The 17,079-nt window shown below is 46.9% G+C and overlaps 1 protein-coding gene across 2 annotated transcripts in view; it reads left to right on the top strand.

Annotated features, from left to right (window-relative positions):
* ADAM12 (ADAM metallopeptidase domain 12) overlaps positions 1-13,617 on the top strand; it is a 401,034-nt gene extending 387,417 nt beyond the window's left edge. For both annotated transcript variants that reach the window (XM_069566850.1, XM_069566851.1), the window contains exons 22-23: positions 3,779-3,909; positions 8,725-13,617. In XM_069566850.1, coding sequence (XP_069422951.1) covers positions 3,779-3,909; positions 8,725-8,785 — 192 coding nt within the window. In that variant the 3' untranslated portion in view covers positions 8,786-13,617. The remainder of the gene's footprint in view (positions 1-3,778; positions 3,910-8,724) is intronic.
* Positions 13,618-17,079: the final 3,462 nt, after the last annotated feature.

Raw genomic sequence — 17,079 nt, 5'->3', positions numbered from 1 at the left:
AAAAATGATGCCTCAGAGGGAGTGCGGAAGCTGCGCCCCTCTCTCCAAGGTCAGAGCAAGGGCAGCAGGGGCTTCTGCCCAGATGATTTGGGCTCTAGGTCTGATCCGTGAGAAGCGAGGACCCCTCATCCTTGACTAACTACTGTTCCATGAAGCCAGTTTGTCCCAGTTGGGCCCGGTGGGAATCTGGCATCTTACCTAGGTGGCTACCTGCTTCATGTTTCCATAGAAACCTGTTCTGGGTGTGGCAGGAGGGAAGCAGATTGGTATTTCTGCTGAGCCCAGGTTTGAATCAGAACTTTCAATCAACATTTCAACTCTTTGGGCTTTTATCACAACAGTGACTGTATAATTTGTCCTCAAAACCAGGAAACAGTGTCAGACTTTATATTTGGGGGCTCCAAAATCACTGCAGATGGTGACTGCAGCCATGAAATTAAAAGACGCTTACTCCTTGGAAAGTTATGACCAACCTAGATAGCATATTAGAAAGCAGAGACATTACTTTGCCAACAAGGTCCGTCTAGTCAAGGCTATGGTTTTTCCAGTGGTCATGTATGGATGTGAGAGTAGGACTGTGAAGAAAGCTGAGTGCCGAAGAATTGATGCTTTTGAACTGTGGTGTTGGAGAAGACTCTTGAGAGTCCCTTGGACTGCAAGGAGATCCAACCAGTCCATCCTAAAGGAGACAAGTCCTGGGTGTTCTTTGGAAGGACTGATGCTAAGGCTGAAACTCCAATACTTTGGCCACCTCATGCAAAGAGGTGACTCATTGGAAAAGACCCTGATGCTGGGAGGGATTGGGGGCAGGAGGAGAAGAGGACAACAGAGGATGAGATGGCTGGATGGCATCACCGACTCGATAGACATGAGTTTGAGTGAACTCCAGGAGTCGGTGATGGGCAGGGAGGCCTGGCATACTGTGATACATGGGGTCACAGAGTTGGACACGAACTGAACGGAGCGACTGAACTGAACTGAAACCAGGACACATTAGAGAGACTGTGATTAATAAATTCAACAGTACCATAAATTGGGCATGTCCCAGGCAAACCAGAATGAATGGCCCACCTAATTACCTCCTAGGCTTCCATGATAAATCCAAATATACTGTGATACATTGTAACATACATCTCACATTCTCTCCAGCCTTGCAGTAAAAACCTGACGTTATCTTTACTAGCAAGACTAGATACTTATTCATACTTAGTGGCAAAACTAGTCATCATTTGGTCATGAATTATTTAATCTTCAAAGTCTTTCAAGTTTATGGGTGCATGTGTTCCATTTTTACGGTGCCCACTAATATCTCACTCATAGTTTTCTGCCATCTTACAGGAAACGGAACTTGATTTAGTGCCATGGTTTATCACCCAGAGTGAGTCTGTTGGGAGGCTTATGACGCTTTTATTAATTTTTTTTTATTGGAGTATAGTCGCTTTGCAATGCTGTGTCAGTTTTTGCTGTACAGCAAAGGGAATCAGCTGTGCATATACGTATATCCAGTCTTTTTTCAATTTCTTTTCCATTTCGATCTCCACAGAGCTCTGAGTCCCCTGTGCTCTACAGTAGTTTATCTGTTATTTATTTCATATATAGTTGTGTGTGTGTGTGTGGCAATCCCAGTACAATTAGGGTGCTTTTAAGTGGTTCCGTTCACTCCTTCAATAATAGTAGCTTATTGGTCACTGTGTGCCAGGCTCTGTGCTAAGAGGTTAATAGATCGTCTCTCACTTAACCCTTGCATTACCTTCTCTCTACAACGTGGAGAAGTGGCGTAACTCAAGTGTCCTCTCAGAGTGCATCGGCGCGGAGCCTGGTCAGATACGCAGACAGCCTGACCTCAGCGCTTGTGCTCGTTGTGGGTCTGTTTCCCAGGTGAAGGGTGTGTTCTCTCTTACATTCTGCAGGCTGTTAGTGTTTCCTTAACTGAGCACTCACGTGGAAATGTCCCATGTCAGTCTGTCCCTGTTCAGTGACTCCCTCCTCTCCCATTTTGTCCCTTGTCTCAACTTGGCATATTTTCCATGCAGCTGTGGTTGACAAACTTCTGTGGTATTATAGCTTCCTTTGCTTTACAAAGTGAAAGTGAAACCCGCTCAGTCGTGTCCAGCTCTTTGTGACCCCATGGACTATACAGTCCATGGAATTCTCCAGGCCAGGATACTGGAGTGGGTTGCCATGCCCTTCTCCAGGGGATCTTCCCAACCCAGGGATTGAACCCAGGTCTCCCGCCTTGCAAGCAGATTCTTTACCAGCTGAGCCAGAAGGGGATAACATTAAATGGGGGAGGAGGACTATATTGTCACATTCTTTGAGCTCTGACTGCCATGGAGATGTAATCAGTGGGGTGAGTACCATGAGAAAGTCAACTCAGATGTTCTTCAATCATCTTGGGTGGTCCTGGGTGTATGGAGTACTGAGTGCTATCACGGGGTGAGGCCATCTGTTTATTAGTATGTCCTGTCTTCCTTGAGTTCCTGGCACCCTTTCCTGCACACTTTCTGGGCACGAGCAAGTGTTTCTAGGCCCCAAGGCCCAGAGCAGGTGCTGTCTTGATGCCTGGGTTCACCCTGGGCTCAAAACAGTGCTATCAATGCTCCCTGACTTCCCACCATGGCTCCAATGAACCCTCCCGTCACAGTAACCAAGAAAGGAACCCCAGGAGCACAGGTGCCTTTTAATCATTGTTATCCACGTTCTGGGAGTTTCCAATGCATGATGTAGTCCTCATAACAATGCTATGAGATGGGTCTTTGTTTTCTCCCAACTTTACACCCGGAGAAACTGAGGTTCAGAGAAGTCCAGAGACTTGCACAAGTCCCAGAGTGTTGGTCTTTGCATAAAACCCAGAGCAAAAACTCCCAAGTTCATGCTCTGCCCACCCTCTACTGCCGGCTCCCTCACTGGCCTCTGGTGGACGTGGATTTTCCTCCTGGGTGTCATTTTCCAGGCGTGTTGGTGACTCTGAACAAATCCTTAGCAAGTATTTCAGTAGAAGGACGGAAGTGCATTTTATGGGGCGCAGCGTGACTGACGCCATGTTGGTGGGAGAGGGTGGTCCCATCCCTGTCTGGTTCACCCGCAACTGAACCGGTTCTGTTAGAGGGTTCCGGCAAATCTGAAGAAACGAGTGTGTTCCTTGAAAAGATTTTCACCAGCTTCTCCTGTTGGGCCTTTCTAAAGAGAAAAGAAGCCTGAAAAGCACAGGGGAAAGCTGACATCCTCTGGGTAACAGTGGACCAGAGACGCCAGCAACTCTACATCCAAGGTTGGTCAGCAATGTGGCATCTAAAGACTCGTCTTTGAGTGTCTGTAACTAAATGATGGTGGTTTGGTGGTTTAGTCGCTAAGTCATGTCCGACTCTTGTGACCCCATGGACTGTAGCCTACCAGGCTCCTCTGTCCATGGGATTTTTTAGGCAAGAATACTGGAGTGGGTTGCCATTTCCTTCTCCAAGGGATCTTCCCGACCCAGAAATCGAACGTGGGTCTCTTGCATTGCAGGCAGATTCTTTACTGGCTGAGCCATGATGCTGTGGGTAAATCTTTAACACAGCACGCACACACACGCACGCACACACACACACCACCACACCTGTACGGTGAGGGACTGTAGTCAGAAAGTTTAAAGGAAGTGAAAGTCATGCTGTGTAGCAATGTAACCGCCCTCCTCTCCCTAGCCCACTCTCCAGGGGACTCTGATGGCTTCTGAAGTCAGTGTCTTGTCCGAGTACACGGAGATGGTGATCATGCCTCACCTTCTGGTTTATTGCAGGGAACTCGTAAGCCAAGCCCCCCTCAGAAGCCGCTGCCTGCAGACCCTTTGAGCAAGACGGCTCGCCTGGCCAGCGCCTCAGCCAGGTCCCCGGGACGGCAGGAGTCCGCGCTCCGCCTGGCGCCCATCAGGTTGGTGATGCACCCGCTTCCCTCTCTTCCTCCCCGAAACCATGTGCACCAGCTGCACGGGCCACACTTCTCAAGCCACTGGAGGACACGGGAGTGTGGTGCCGGCTGTGTGCCCCGCACTCCCCACCCCCCACCCCTGGGAGCAGCGTAAGACAGAGGCAAGGGCAGATCTTGAAGCAGCTGGGAGCTATAGAATTGGTCGCTCTTAGCAGTGATCTCAGCCTATCCGTGAGATCAGCTCAAGATCGAGTAGGACAGATCCTTCAGAGCAGTGGCTGATGCTCTGGGCCAGGCCACAGCCAGCCACCAAGCAGCTGCAATATTGGAACAGCGGGACACCTGTCTCCAAAAATATGACTGGGACTGTGACGGCTTCTCCTCGGTCCCTGGGATCCCGAGAAACAAGGTGAGGTTGGAGGGCCAGGGATGAAAGGAGGGGAGTGGAACAAGTTAGGCTGAAGAAACTGCTGGGCAAGGTTAAGCGGGAGCTTCCCACTCAACCGGCAAAAGGAATCACCTTTGCGGACTGAGTGGCTGCTGGGGGTCATCCACTCTGCCCTCTCCCAGGGGACTAGGTCCAATCCTGACTTGGGCAGGGAGGTTTAACCCAGCGGTGTGCTGGAGCCAGCTCCCGTTGGTTTGCAAGAACTATTAAATTTCCAGGAATTTAGCCAGCTAGGTGTTAAGCCTGGGCTTTCTTTTAAATTACGTAAACTGGAAATGATGCCAGTTATATTAAAAACAAAAGAAATAAATGCTCAGAGCCCCAAACTTCCTTTTTTTTTTAAACTACATTTCACTGCCACCTACTCTCTTGAGGTCACCTACATTAGTCGTTTCTGTGTGATGGTAACACCACACCCTGGCCACGACACAGCTCTTCCATGCTCAGCCACGTCCTGTTGGGAGCGTGAGTTATTTATACCGTGGAAATCGACAAGCACCACAGATCCGGGGCCTCTGACTTCCCCCGCCATGGCGGGTAGTTAAACATTTACCAGCTCACAGATGGGTTAAACCCTCAGCCAAAACACATGCGCCCCCTTGGCAGAGAGCTCACTTTGTGAGCAAGGTAGGGGTGCTGGCCAGGCCCTGGGTTCAATAATTCAGCATCTCCAAGGGGAAGGCATGCGTTCGTGAGTTTATTCCAGCTCTCGGGGAAAAATGTTTGGCCTGTGAAAGATCTGTGTAATAAATCTCAGAGATAAAGCTGGTCAGGGGGTCGGGACAGTGGTTTGAATCCCAGTTCTACAAATACAGAAACACTGCAGAGCATCCTAATTATTTCACTGTGGTTTGTACACTGATCTTGAAGTTATTTTTCTAGTTTTCAAAGGAAAAAAAAACATGGGCAGGAAGGTGGGGAAGGCCCTCTTTCATCTTACTGAAGTTTAGTTGGTTTTCAGTGCTGTGTTCTTTTCTACCGTACCGCAAAGTGATTCAGTTTTCCTGTACATTCTTTTTCTTACTCTTTCCCATTAGCGTTTATCACAGGATAGTGGACACAGCTCCCTGCACTGTACGGGAGGACCTCGCCGTTTATCCAGTCTATACTTGGTAGTTGGCACCTGCTGACCCCAAACTCCCACTCTGTCCCTTCCCCTCCTCCCTACCCTTTGGAAACCACAAGTCTGTTGTCTATGTCGTTGCCTCTGTTCTGTAGATAAGCTCATTCGTGTCATATCTCGGATGCCACACAGAAGGGATAGATGTCATATGATATTCGCCTTTCTCTGTCTGACTTCCTTCACTTAATGTGATAGTCTCTGGGTCCATCCATGTGGCTGCAAAGAATATTTCATTCTTTTTTTATAGCTGAGAAATATTCCATTATATATAAATTATACATACCACATAGAAAGGCCTTTTTTTTTTTTTTTTTGCTCTTCTCCTGAGGCAGTGGTTTTTTTTTTTTTTTTTTAATTTTATTAGAGTATCAGTTCGGTTCAGTCACTCAGTCATATCAGACTCCTTGTGACCCCATGAACTGCAGCATGCCAGGCCTCCCTGTCCATCACCAACTCCCAGAGTTTACCCAAACTCATGTCTATTGAGTCAGTGATGCCATCCAACCATCCTCTGTCTTCCCCTTCTCCTCCTGCCCTCAATCTTTCCCAGCATCAAGGTCTTTTCAAGTGAGTCAGTTCTTAGCATCAGGTGGCCAAAGTATTGGAGTTTCAGCTTCCAATGAACACCCAGGACTGATCTCCTGTAGGATGGACTGGTTAGATCTCCTTGCAGTCCAAGAGAATCTCAAGAGTCTTCTCCAACACCACAGTTTAAAAGCATCAATTCTTCAGCACTCAGCCTTCTTTATAGTCCAACTCTCACATCCATACATGACTACTGGAAAAACCATAGCCTTGACTAGATGGACCTTTGTTGACAAAGTAATGTCTCTGCTTTTTAATATGCTGTTCTAGGTTGATCATAACTTTCCTTCCAAGGAGTAAGCGTCTTTTATTTCATGGCTGCAGTCACTGTCTGCAGTGATTTTGGAGCTCAGAAAAATAAAGTCAGCCACTGTTTCCCCATCTACTTGCCATGAAGTGATGGGACCGGATGCCATGATCTTCGTTTTCTGAATGTTGAGCTTTAAGCCAACTCTCTAGCTCTCCTCTTTCACTTTCATCAAGAGGCTTTTTAGTTCCTCTTCACATTCTGCCATAAGGATGGTGTCATCTGCATATCTGAGGTTATTGATATTTCTCCCGGCAATCTTAATTCCAGCGTTTCTCATGATGTACTCTTCATATAAGTTAAATAAACAGCCTTCACATACTCCTTTTCCTATTTGGAGCCAGTCTGTTGTTCCATGCCCGGTTCTAACTGCTGCTTCCTGACCTGCATACAGGTCTCTCTTATTAGAGTATACTTGGTGTACAGTGTGGTGTTAATTTCAGGTACACAGCATGGTGATTCAGTTATACGTATATATATTCATTCTTTTTTTGGATTCTTTTCCCGTATAGGTTATTACAGAATATTCAGGCAGGTTCCCTGTGCTATATACAGTAGGTCCTTGCTACAGTAGGTTGTCTGTTTTATATATAGTGATGTTAATACCAAGCTCCTAATTTATCCCCCCCCCCACACACACATCCCTTGAGTAAAACCTAAGTTCGTTTTCAAAATCTGAGTCTGCTTCTGTTCTGTAAATAAGTCCATTTATATCATTTTTTTAAGTTAGATTCCACATATGAGTGATATTTTTCTTTGTCTTACTTTACGTCTGAGCACTATTCCACTGTATATATGTACCATATCTTTATCCGTTCCTATGTCGATGGACATTTAGGTTGCTTCTTGGCTATTGTAAATAGCGCCGCAGTGAACACTGGGGTGCATGTATCTTTCTGAATTACTGTTATCTCCAGATGTGGGATTTCTGGGTCACATGGTAATCCTACCTTCAGTTTTCTGAGGGACTGTCATACTGGGTTCTACAGGGGCTGCCCTAGTTCACATTCCCACTCACAGTGTAGGAGCGTTCCCTTTTCTCCACACCTTCTCCAGCATTTACTGTTTACAGACTTATTGATTTTTAATTGGAGGATAACTGCTTTACAGTGCTGTGTCCGTTTCTGCCATACCTCAGCATGAATCAGCCCTGATGGGTATACATGTGTCCCATTCCTCTTAACCCTCTCTCTCACCTCCCACTCCATCCTACCTCCCCCGCTTCTAGATGGTTTAGACTTTTTGATGACAGCCATTCTGACAGGTGTGAGGTGGGCTACCTCATGGTCCTTTTGATTTGCATTTCTCTGATAATTAGTGACATTGAGTATCTTTCGTGGGCTTTTTGGCCATCTGTGTGTCTTCTGTGAGCTTCCCTGGTAGCTCAGAAGGTAAAGCATCTGCCTGCAATGCAGGAGGCCCGGGTTCAATCCCTGGGTCGGGAAGATCCCCTGGAGAAGGAAATGGCAACCCACTCCAGTACTCTTGCCTGGAAAATCCCATGGACGGAGGAGCCTGGTGGGCTACAGTTCAAAGGGTCGCAAAGAGTTGGACACGACTGAGCGACTTCTTTGCAGAAATATGTATTTAGATCCTCTGGGGAAGGCCCTCTCTTAAATGATCTCAGGCAGCTGCCTGTCTTACCTCTGCCAGTTGATGACACCAATGCGAGCTGGTTCTGTCTCCACCTAGAAGGATAACACTCTGTTCATCTCAGGGATCCCACGTGCCCAGCTTCACTCCCCATCCTCTGCAGCCACCTCAGGACAGTCGCTGCTGGGCACGCGCGGCTGGTGGAAGACAGGATACACGGGCAGTGCAGATAGACCCTGGGTTATGCAGTCAGTTCCCCCAACATGTCCACTATCTCAGTCATTCTCTATGTTGACTTACTGAAATATTGCTTCTCTGGACATGGTGGGTTAAATGAAATATGACTAAAATTATTTAGTCTTTTTTTTTTTTTCATACAAGTGCTAGAAAATTTAAAGTCGCATGTGAGATTCACCTTTGCGGCTTACACTGTTCTGCTTCATGGCATTCTTCTCGAATCACCTTGTGGATGGACAGGAGGGGCAGCTTTGAAAAGGGTCATAAACGGCTGAAGACGCTGCAGCCCTCAGCAAGGTCCTTTCTGAATCTGCCACCCCTGCTGCTGGCAAGAGCCATTGGTCTCCAGCACCTGAGCTGGGGTGGGGTGGGCTGGGCTGGGCTGGGGGTGCAGAGGTGAGATCTGACCCTGGAAGCCCATCACAGCACAGGAAACGGTATCTCCAACCCGGGCATCGAGGGTTGGCAGAAATCACTGGCAGGGCCTCTGACCAGAGTTTTGTTTTCTCCTCTCTCTTCCTGCAGACCTGCTCCGAAACAGCCCCATCCAGTGCCCAGACCTGCCCCCATCGCCTACGCTAAGTGAGAAGCAAGCCGACACCTTTGTTCAACAGTGAAGACACAAGTTTGCACTATCTCTCAACTCCAGCTGGAGGTTTTTTGTTTTTTTTTTTTGTACCAACGTTTAGAATTTTTTAATTTTTCAAACACCATGATTTGAAAGAACTTTGAGCTACTGCCGTCGGTGCTGTGCTGTGCTATGGTGCTCTGTATACTTACTTGCTCAGGTACTTGTAAATTATTAATTTATGCAGAATGCCTTTTACAGTGCAGTGCGCTGTAGTGGGCTTTTTTTAAAAAAAAAAGAAAAACCCATCACTGAGTTTTCCATGGAAGGAAGGCTTGTTGTGCTTTTAATAGTTTGGTGAACTTGAAATACCGTGCTCTTTGGGACTCTGGACAGGATGTTATTTCTGATGGAGGCTTCATGAAGAGGGCATTTGCCCAGCTTACCCATGGCAGTGGTTCTGGTACCAGACACCAAACGAGAGACCCCAGGTAGAAGGCCTGCTCTGAGGCCAGAGCCTGGCTTCAGGTCCAGGCTGGGCTGGGCCTCCAGGGATATTCTGGACACTGTCACAGATGATGGGCTGGCCCACCAGGGTTATCCCTGGAAGCTCCAGGGATCGCAGGGAAGGACCTGGCTTCTAGCCAGGGGGCTCCGGAGAGAGCCTGGATCCTGGAGAGGAATTTTAAGGTGTGGCCACTGTAGGAGACAGACTTGGAACATGAGGCCAGGCAGACACTTGACCTTGAGCTCACCAGCCATGAGCACATTTGGAGAGCAGGCTGAGAAGTTTGCTTTATAGAAACACCAAGAACTTCTTTTCCTGGCTGCCCTTTATGGAGTGCTGGCATCAGCGCCTTATTTAGATTGGGAAAGCTGGTGTTTCTACAAGACAGCTACTGCCTGAGCCCTGCAAACCTCCGTCTTCCTGTGCTGTTTGGAGCTGAACAAATTACCACCTTGTGTTCTTGACTGTAACACAATGATACTGTGTTCCGACAGACAGATGAGGCTTTCCACGGGAGCATAACTATTTTCAGATGTGAACCCGTAACCAGATCTAGTGAATCAATTCTGGAGATAAAAATCTCCTTTTATTGCAAGGTTCAGCTTATTAAAAATTAGGCAGAATCCATGTGCTTGCAAAAACTGCAGCCAAATGGAAAGCTGTGTTCACTGGGACAGGTTGCGGTCTGCTGTCTTTGTTAGGATAAGTTGGACAAAGAACCCTAAGTTACTAGTAAGTTCTCTGTGGGGCATCTTGTTTTCCCACCTTGGCTACAGGAATCGTTCAGAGATGTTTTTAGCATAAAGTCTGGATCTGTTTCTTGAGCTTTTACAATTTACCTGTTGAGCGTCAAAGTCCTCACATTCACGCTCAATATTCATGAAATGCAGTCTTGAGCAGCAGACTCTTTGGATGTCAGACTGGGGAGCCATTCTCACAAGAAGATCTTGAAGATGCCTGTACCTAATGGCATGAAAATTATAAAATTACTCAGACAAGGTCAAATGCCATTATGCCTGTCTTCTAGTGGGGTCCTATGTGGCTAGTTTTCACATTAGAAGGCAATTGACAACGGTTCCATAATCCACTCTGTTTTGTGATAAAGCTTCATCTGGGGTCATTTCCATGGTTTTTCTATGCCTTGAAGCAGAAAGACAAAACGTACCAAGAATCTTGGTTTGCCTTCAGGAAAACAAGAGTGCATTTAACTCTGAGTTCCCACCGTATCTAGGCAACATAGCATTCAGGATCATGGATAAACTCAATAAATCCATGTCACACACACACACAAAGGGAACATGACTCTAATACATTCCAACTCTTATAGCATGCAATTTGTTCATTATGCAATTATTAGTTTCTTAAAACTATAAAGCCATGTTAGAAAATATTACTGCTGATGAGTATTTACAGAATTACTGTACCTAGCATTATATCTGGTAATTGTATTAAGGCCAAAAACATATTCTATGGGAAAGTTTACAGCATTTTTATGGTGCATTAGGTGGGTATTATTTTTATAGACACCCAAATCCTTGGATCTGGCATTGTAGCCCCTTCTGCTAGTGCAGGGAAGAGGGTGTGAACTTTTTTCGTCTGTCCTTAACTAGAATTCCTGTGCTTCTATTTCAGAGAACCAGGAATAGTTTGGTATTAAAAGAGGTTAACGCTGTGATCCTACATGTCATCATCAGTAGCCACTCGGCCACAGCTGATGACACATTTTTCTCTCTACATATGAAGTGCATTTATAGAGCCGTGCAGTTCATTTCTGGAAAAGAACATATTTAAACCTGACACCCCCGTACAGTACACAGGGAATGTTATTCAAGGAACAGTACTTCCAAATGCAGTATTTAGCAAATGAAGCATATTCAGCAATAACTTTCATCTTAATATAACTTAGGAACCAAGAGCCAGTTTGCTTGGGGGAGGGGAAGAGGTATTTCTCCCCCTTTTTATATCCTCCTAGATGATAGAAATGAAAATGAATACTTATATTTCAATGACCGTCTATTTTTAATATTTTTTTAAGATTGTATGGGCATGAATACTAGAGTTGATGTGGGTTTAGGTGGCCTAGGCTGAGAGTCCGTACGCCTCGACGAGAGTCGGCCCCTAAGGGTAGTCACTCTCCTTCCGTCTTACTAGAGTTGCAGGTCACACGGCCCCACTTGACTGGGAAGTACATGGCTAACCCTCCAGGCATTCTACAGAAAAGCTGATTTCCTGAAATTTTGTGTAACCGTGTACTTTTCCTGACACATGGACTCAGATGTGTAGCAACCGAGAGAAACAGCGCGTAATATTTTCCATTGTCAAACTGTGCATCCAGAGACTGCCCTTCCTCGTGTGAACTCTCCAGCTTACAATGTGGGATGACATCACAGAGATCACAAGAGCAGCAAATTAAACTACACGAGGATAAGTACTCCCAACTAGTCTCAAAGGGGACCCTTTTTATGCCTTCTTAACTGTATTAGGAATTCTCAGGCTGAAACCAGAGGCCATTGTTCCCTGGCAAATCAGTACAACATATCCATATCTCCTCTGAAAGAAAAACAGCTCAGACCCTGCTCTGTGGCAGACTCTTCCTACGAGACTGTGATCTCCCGTGGTGCTAAACAGAGCCTGGTACTGGGCCAACTCGAATGCTCAAGCGTCTTCCTGCCATCTCTCAACTGCTGTTTACAAGCATTCTGAGCCACTGAGAACCCCAACAACCAGGAGGGGGCCATACCTGGGCAACAGCCTGACCCCCCTGCCAGGCTCTCGGTGTGAAACTTATTTAAGACTCTTGCCCTGGAGGGCTCCCTGGGGTGTTTGGGGAGCAGAAAGCCCTAGGGCAGGCAGACTCAACCTGGAGATCCTTCTTCACTGTTAGGACCCCAAGCAAACACAAGTCACCCCGGTAAACGTCACACCCAGAAGTCTCTGCAGGGCCAGTGCTGGCCCCCAGGGGGGACCCAGGCTGTGGAGCCGCCCCACACAATGGCTGGCTGGCGGGAGCCTGAGGTGTGCCACCTCATCTCCCCAGGACTCGCGAGAGAGGGCCGTGAACACATCTGGACATAGGCGGCCTCGGCTAGCACCTATCATCAGACCCAAGTTCCTTCCCCAGCCCTAACCCAGTCTCTGACACATCTCTGCAGTTTGGTGGCTGCCCCGCAAGTCCACCCAAAGCCCAGCCTTCTCCAGGGCCACAGCTGGGAGCAACCCTGCCCACTCCCCACTCCCTCAACCCGCCACCCCAGCAGGGAATCCAAAAGCATCCTCCCCCACCAGGCACCTCCCACCTAAAGACTTACTCTAATTAAAAGGGAGAGTTGGCCATAGGAACTCAGTTTGCCTGTTATGACCGAAAGTCTCTCGACTCACTCTCCATCCCTTTCTTTTAAACCTGTTTGAAAACTCTGATGGTCATATGAGTAACAACAAGCTAAAGCCTGAGAACCATTTCTGTGCAGCGATGCTTCCAAATCCACTGACCTGCACAGGAATGGACCGTCTGTCTGCATTTCATAAAGCAAACCCCCTCTTTTCTTTGGGGACACCAGTGGCAGAGCCCAGCCAGTAAGAGCCTGATCCATATGAGACACCAGGAGGAGAAACCCTGCGTATAAAACTGTCATAATAGCCAACAATCGATCGTGATAGCTGGGCGAGTTAATACACAAAGGAATGTTCGGTCCTCTGTAACCAACCCTGATTTTTCCACCTCCTCTTCAGAAGTCATTACCTGTGATACTCCTTCCATGAGATAATTTTTTTTAAGCCCTCAATTTAGCACATTTTAAGTCCAGACAAAAGGAAAAAAAGTCTCATGTGATCATTTTAGTTTTGCAAAGAAGTGGACTGTTACCTATGGTTATGGCCTATAAGCAAGTACTTAAGTGGGAAGGACAGTGATAGAGGAAAAAAAAAAAATACATCGAACTAGAAAGAGAAAATCCCTTAAGAGTGCATGGAGGGTGAGCAACGTCAGAGTTCGCTGCTCTTGTGTACCCTCTGTCAGGTCAAGTGGGGAGGTTTGAAGGAAAGTGCACTGTTTGAACGTGTGTGCTTCAGAACTCTCTCAAACCTGGCTACAGGCTATGCAGCACAGTACAAAGTCACAGCTACTAAACCAGTGCGTTCATTTTTATAGTGCTTCGTCCATGTATCATGCTTTGGTTGCTAATCTTTTTTTCTCACTTACCTTTTTATGTTACAGTCTGTTACCTTTGTACACGTTTCTCATATCGGGGGGTCTACAGGTAACACAACTTGCTATTTCCATAGAAAAAAAAAAGTCATTGTTACGAATATTATATCCAATAAATGGTATACAGGTCAATATAAAGAGGCGTCCCATTCATTACTGAGATTTTCACCAAAGTAGGGGCGGGGGGGGCTCTCAAGTTGGAGAATGTATCTGTATTCTCATCCATGTATAGATGCATGAGATACGTAAGAATCTAACAGGGGCGTCCCTGGTGGCTCAGCAGTAAAGAATCTGCCTGTCAGCTCAGGAGTCCCCGGGTTCAATCCCAGGGTCGGGAAGACCCCTTGGAGAAGGCTATGGCAACCCACTCCAGTATTCTTGCCTGGGAAATCCCACAGACAGAGGAGCCTGGCTGATTACAGTCCGTGGAATCAAAAACGAGTCAGACATGACTTAGCAACTAAACAGCAAGAACCTTAAGAAGGGTGGTGAGCTGGAGGGTCAGGAGATGAGTGCTGCAATTCACATGAGCGCATCAGGGGTGGGATGAGGAGGGAAGATGTCTGTACGCCTTTTCACACACACACTAGGGGTGTGCTGTGCTGTGGTCACTCAGGTGTGTCTGACTCTTTGCGACCCCATGGACTATAGCCCACCAGGCTCCCCTGTCCACGGGGATTCTCCAGGCCAGAATACTGGAGTGAGTTGCCATGCCCTATCTCCAGGAGATCTTCCCAGCCCAGGGATCGAACCCAGGCCTCCTACATTGCAGGTGGATTCTTTACCATCTGAGCCACCAGGGAAGCCCAAGAATACTGGAGTAGGTAGCCCATCCCTTCTCCAGTTACCAGCTGAACTACCAGGGAAGCCCATACTAGAGGTGGGGGGGACCTAATAGTTTTTCTAAACAATGTGATATATAACTTATCAAAATGAAGTTTTAAAACTCACCTTATTTATAGAAGAGATAAATTCAGAAAGCAAGCAAGCAGGACTAGAAATATTTACACAGAAGAGTAAAAAATCTAAGTGCAAAGGGAATCTATTACAATTTTTTAAAATAGCCTCCGATTTCATAAAGAACTTCATTAAGAAAACAGATTTACAGGATGATGACAAAGGTCCTCATTTTTCCCACCTTATACCCATGACAAAGCAAGTAACAAGGCATGTACATAGAAGGTCTCAGACATAGCTTATAATGTAGATCAATTTATATATATATATATATATATGTGTCAAATAGGGTACTTCAGACACACAGAATATGCATGCACCTTTCCAAATGCCTCTGGAAAAATTATATAATTTTGTATATTAATGCATGAAGTAAAACTCAGATCTAAAAGGTTCAAATTCTGAAGATTATAATGCACCGAAGGTAGAAAACCTATGTCCTAGAAATGCACTGATTCGTGAGTCAAAGGTGAATAGCAGGTTATGTAGCACACAGCTAATGGAACCAACTGCGACAGCACGCTCTGCAGCCGTGTTGCTCAGACTCCCTGGACTACAGGCACCCACCTGCGATGCTTTTGATGATCCACTGCTCATGGCCGTTCCTGGGACAGTCAGTCCAGAGGGAACTCCAGTTCAGAAATGAAAAGTATAAATTAATTGGGGAAAAGAAAACTAATAACCGCATGGGTTCTTCCTCGGGAATATTCAAAACACAAGATAAACCTCCATCTAGTCTCACTAAGGAAAAAGATTAAAAAGCACACACACACAGCACATGAGCACATAGAACCCGGAAGCCCACTGTACCCGATGAGATCATCTCAGGAATATAAGGATGGTTCAGTATTTTAAAATCTAGTGATCCAAGTCAGCAAATTGAGAGCATGTTGGGAAATATGATTAGCAGAGATGCTAAAAAATATTTGATAAAATTCAACACCCATTCCTGAATTTAAAGGAAAGGCAAGACAAGGAGAGAAGGAAAGGAAGGAAGAAAGTGTGAATCAAGTAAGATTGGAAACCGCAGGACTTGAGAGGTGCTTCAGTGGAAATGTGATTCACAGATCAATGCTAGGACCTTCCCAGCAGTCATTCTGGGCTAGGTTACACTTCAGTGACAAGCCACTCTTCAATTTCAGTGACTCGCAACATGAAAGGACTATTTCTCACTCTCATCATTTCCGTTCTGGGTGAGCTTGGGCTCTGGTGTCGGGACCCTGGACTGTGGAGCAGCGTCTGTCAGAGTCATGGCTGGTCTTGTGACAGAAGGAAGAGGGACCAGGGGGTTCTTAAAACTCCCACCCGGATGGGCAGGAGTTATTTCCATGCACATTTCATTGACCAAAGTCAGCCTCATCATGTGGCCAAGCTTGAGGCCCACAAGGGGTACGCCCCCTTTCCAGAGCTCATTAATATCGTCTACAACAGGTGGAGAAATGAAGCTGAGGCGAATGTCAACATTGATTAAGACGGGGGAAAGGAGCCTTGGAGAGCTGTGATAATGCTCTGATTTCTAGAGGGATTTTTGTAATCTAGCGAATCTAGAGGAGTAAGCATTTGTACGAAAGGTAGAACGCTAGTGAAACAGCTAAGAAGAGGACTGCATGAGACCCACGGTCCATGGGGTTCTCCAGGAAAGGATACTGGAGTGGGCTGCCATGCCCTCCTCCAGGGGATCTTCCCAACCCAGGGATTAAGCCCATGCCTCCTACACTGCGAGCAGGTTCTATACCACTGAGCCACCAGGGAAGCCCATTTATAGATAGTATGGAATGAAGCCGAAAATTGCCAACATCAATAAAATTGTGTGTTTTTGCCCCATGTGCTTCCCCCAAAGTTTTGGCACTTTTATTACCTGTAAGTTGGTCTTTCTCTGCAGAGAAGATTGCTGTCCTGGGCAGACCTCTGTAGCCTGTCTTCTCTCGGGGCCAAGTTAACCAGCTCGTCTCTCTGGAGACACGAAATGCATGTGGTCAGCTAGCTCCCTTCTTTGCCGATTTTAAGTGTGTCCGCTGAGTTCAAGCGCCAACACGTTTGTGTCTGAGCCCCCAAGCAGCACCTGTCCATTCCTGCTTGTGTCCGATCTGAGCGATCACCATCAGAACACTTTCTGCTCTGAGGACTCAGAGACATGAAACTCCTCCTTGGCAAAGCTGTCAACAGGCCAGCAGGGCAGGTCTTTCATCGCCACGGCCTGAGTCTATGCAAACACATCCTCAGACCGGGCTGTTCTAAAAAGACTCCTCTAACACCAGAAGCAGAGTCTTGAACTATGTATCTCGCACTTTGATGTGAGGCCAACAGCTCAGCAGAAAACTCTGCTCGTGGCCTCCTGGGCTTTCTGGAGGAGCATCCCTCCAGGAGGGAGCACCACCTGGCGATGCGGCTGCAAGGCCTTAGGCTGGGAGGGAAGGACAGAACTGCGAACACATGGAGGGGGGCGGGGCGGGAATTTCCACCGGCTCCCAGGGTGGCTCGGAGGGCAGACAGCTGGGAGGATGGGAGCGGGAAGAGGGAGACCAGTGTGTGGCTATGCATCTCCATCTCCGGGACCTAAATATTCTGTTTCACGTTTAACTCAAGTTCAGGAAAAAATCCTCATCCTGCAGACGCCCAGAGACAACACCACCGCCATGCATG

This window comes from Ovis canadensis, chromosome 22 (assembly GCF_042477335.2).
Source record: "Ovis canadensis isolate MfBH-ARS-UI-01 breed Bighorn chromosome 22, ARS-UI_OviCan_v2, whole genome shotgun sequence".
NCBI lineage: Eukaryota > Metazoa > Chordata > Mammalia > Artiodactyla > Bovidae > Ovis > Ovis canadensis.
Note: the sequence above shows the minus strand (reverse complement) of the source record. Positions and strands in the feature narration are given on the sequence as shown.